The 3,575-nt window shown below is 65.0% G+C and overlaps 1 protein-coding gene across 1 annotated transcript in view; it reads right to left on the reverse strand.

Annotated features, from left to right (window-relative positions):
* Positions 1–3,118, reverse strand: part of METRNL (meteorin like, glial cell differentiation regulator) — a 15,248-nt gene extending 12,130 nt beyond the window's left edge. The window contains exon 1 of the mRNA XM_035025691.1: positions 2,718–3,118. Within this exon, the coding sequence (XP_034881582.1) occupies positions 2,718–2,893 (176 nt within the window). The 5' untranslated portion in view covers positions 2,894–3,118. The remainder of the gene's footprint in view (positions 1–2,717) is intronic.
* Positions 3,119–3,575: the final 457 nt, after the last annotated feature.

The raw sequence follows: 3,575 nt of genomic DNA on the forward strand, positions 1-3,575 counted from the left end.
TGATCTTCACATAGCATGCAAGCAACATGCTTACCAGACAAAAATAAAATAACTGGTTTCTGATGGGATGAAGCCAAAGAGTACAGAAAAAAACGTGGTTCTAGTCAGCCTCAGGGAGTTGAGAACACTGATTGCTCTTGGGATTATTTAAACTGGGTTCATGCATTGTTCCAAAAAAAGGAGTCTGCAGGTGTCACTCCCCAGGTGGACACACCTAAGGAGCACCTTCATGGAAAGGACAGCAAATTCCAAATTGATATGGGACTTTCTGAAGGTGTCAGTGTGGTGGCAGCAAGGCCCACACCACTCACACTCACAGCCTGCCTCACCTGAGACACCAGAAGTAAATGATCATCTCTTATTTACTAAAGTCAGGAAGAGGGTTCAGATCAAGGCAGAAACCAAAAGGCTATGATAACTGGAGTTAGCTTTCGTTTCCCCACCTAGCAGGAGAACTAGCCCAGGTGTGATGGACCCACAAACCCTGCCAATAATAGTGGGAAAGTTCATGGTCCATCTTTACGACCACAGCCTAATAAAGATCAGGGTGCTGTCCTGCCCCTGCACACGGGATGGGGATTGTAAAACCTCCTGCTTCATTGCTTGGAAAACACCCAGAAACACATTTCAGCCTGTCAAATGTGAGTAGCCAGTGTCATAAAGAGCAACTCCCTTCCTATCAGGGGATCAGAATCTACCCAGCCTATCGGGACTCGCACCACCCTGCGCTGTCTTTAGAACAGCTCATAAAAAGTCATAAATGTTCTGGGGGCCAGCAGGCAAATCAGCACACCCAGGTTCCCACAGCAAGGATCTATCAGCTGATCTGTGAGGCATATTGATAACTGGGGCAGCAATTATACTGCAAGGGGGGCTCATGTCCCAGGAATGTGGCCTGGCCCTGCCTTCTCTCCAGATCCGACCGTGGCAGCCCCTGCGGCCACCCTCTGCCTTTGGGCTGAGTGCAGGACAGCTGGAGGGAGTCCAAGACCGGGGGTATGTTAGCAATGATGGAGACAGAAGGGCGGCAGGCAAGTGTCCCTGCTTCTCCAGGTAGATAAGAAGATGCAGACACCTGCTTGATCCAGGAGCTGGTTGGCCCTCTGACCAGCCCTCACTCACAGACCCCTCCGATCCCCAGGAGAGGCATCCCCTTCCAGGCATATAGTCCTCTGAGAGCCTGAAAGGGTGTCAGCTCCTCTGGAAACTCAGGATCCCAGTGTGGGACTGGGTTTGTTTCTGATCTGCTGGAGGAGGACACCCTAGACCTCAGTCTGGGGGTGCACTGATTCATCCAGCAGAAGCTGCAAAACAGGGAGTTTAATTACCAGCGTGGGGGAAAGGGCAGCCCTCGAAGAGTGTGTCAGAGTCAGAGGCTCCCAGCCAGCTCTGTGCTGGCGCCAGCATTCTCCAGGCCAACCCTCCCCCAGAGCTCCAAGCTCATGGCCCCAACCTCAGCTCCTCCATCCCTGCTCTGGTGTGTACAGGGAGAGTTTGTGCGGCAGGGAGAAGGCCACCACAGGCCCAACCTCTGGAGCCCAGGACTCTGGCTCTAGGAGGGGTGGAAAGAAGTAGGGGGCAGGGTAATTGCCAGTGTCCACGGAGAACTGGGTCTGTAAGTACCCAAGATGACCAGCGGCTGCCCTGCTGACGCAGAGCCCAGCACAACCTTCTCGGAAAAACTGTCTTCACTCAGAATAAGCCCGTGATACCCCCCAGCATGAGGTGTGAAGCCGCGGGAGCCTTCCCATCAGACGTCAAGGCCAAGGGGCTTGGGTGGAGGCCCTGTTCCATCGAACACCTGGACACTGAGACCCGCGGGCAGCCCCAGCCCACAGTTTCAGAGGAGATGCGCATCTCCCTCTGCAAACTCCTTCACCCGCACAAAACCCGATTTTCCAACTGCGAGCTGCCTGCCGCGGGGCCGAGGGCGCCCTTGGCGGATGGCGGTTTCTCACCCCGAGGAGCTGTGCCCTCAGGCGCCCCGCCCGCGCACACTTGTGACTTGCACTCCTTTCTGCTTGTCACACTTCAGTTTAAAAAAAAAAGTCCTCGCCTGCCACAGCGGAGGGGCGTGGGGGGGGGGTGGTCGCTGAGCCCAGCGCGCGCGCTGCCAAGGGCGGCCTGACCTTCATCGGGTCCCGGGCGGGGACGGGGGTGGGGGGTGCACAGCGGGCCCCGCACTCGGCCCGCGCACAGGTGTCCGCCCACGGGCCCCCGCACGCACAGGCGTGGTCCCCGCCGCGGTCCGCGCCAGGGCCCGGCTCTGTCCACCGAAGCCCTCGGCTCCCTCCCGAGGATCCGCCGGCCCTTCCCGCTCGGCCCTGAGCGCAGGCCCGGCTCCTCCCGCCCAGGGCGCGCAAGTCCTCGCCGCGGGCAGAGCCAGGAAGGGCCGGAGGACCGACCCCCGCCCGCCTCCAATGCGGGGTCGGCGCGGGGCGGGTGAGGGGCCGGGTCGGGCTGACCCCGCCGCGCGGCGGGTGCACCTCCCCCTGGGCGTCCTGCCGGCCAGGGCACCCGGACGCCGCGGGCTCTTTTGTTCTAGACCCGGGGGCGGGGGCGACGGGGACAGGACTCAGCCGGGAGAGCGGGCCCCCGAGTCCCCTCCCGCGGCCGGCCGGGGCCGCGCCCCCGCACGGTCGGCGGGCCCGGGAGGGGAGCGCACGCGAAGGGAGCGCAGTAGACCCAAGGGCCGGGGTCGCGCCGCGCGAACTCACCTCCCCTTCCAGCTGCACAGGTCGCTCGAGTATTGCGCGCCCGCGCCGCCCAGCAGCGCGGCCAGCAGCAGCAGCAGCAGCGGCGGCGGCGGCGGCGGGGGGCCAGGGCCCGGGGCGGGGGGCCGCGGCCACAGCTGCCCCGCGCGCCCCCTGGCCGCCCGCGCCGCGCCCCGCATGCTCCGGCTCCGGCTTGGCCGCCGACCCCGCGTCCGCGCCCACCGAGCAGACCCTCCACCCGGCGCGGCCGGGCGGGCGGGCGGGGCTCCAAGTCCAGGCGAGTCACGTCGTGCGCCCCCCGCGCACCCGGCGCGGCCGCCCGCCCATGCCGGCCGCAGCCGGGGCCACCCGAGCCGCTGGAGCCGCCGGAGCTGCACGAACAGCTCCGCACCCCGCCGCCGCCACCCGAGCCTCTGAAGTAGGCGAGTCCACGGTCCCGGTCCCGGCTCAGCTGGGGGGCGGGCCCGGCCGGCCGCTCCGCCCCCGCCCCGGGCCCGCCCCGCGCGCCGGAACTCCGCCCCGAGTGCGCGCTCGGAGCTCCGCGCCCTGCGTGCCCCGGCCGGCGGCCGGGGGGCGGCTCAGCGGATGGGAGGAGGCAGCTCGAGGGGCCGGGGTCCGAGAGAGACTCCCCAGCAGGAGAAGGACGGGGCAGCGGCGCGTCCCGGCCGGTACGATGCAGGACGGGGAAGAAACCCGAGACCCCAAGTAAATGCAGACCCGAGCCAGCGCCTGGCCAGCGGGTCCGGCCGCAGTGGCGGCGCTGGGACCCCGTCGCGCAGACTGAGCCGGGAATGGCCACTGGGCTGTAGTGGGGGCTCCTGACCAGCCTGATTCCATCAGGAGATGCTCCTGGCATCCAAA

The sequence above is a fragment of the Mirounga leonina genome, unplaced genomic scaffold (genome assembly GCF_011800145.1).
Source record: "Mirounga leonina isolate KUSES-001 unplaced genomic scaffold, KU_Mleo_1.0 Mir_197, whole genome shotgun sequence".
NCBI lineage: Eukaryota > Metazoa > Chordata > Mammalia > Carnivora > Phocidae > Mirounga > Mirounga leonina.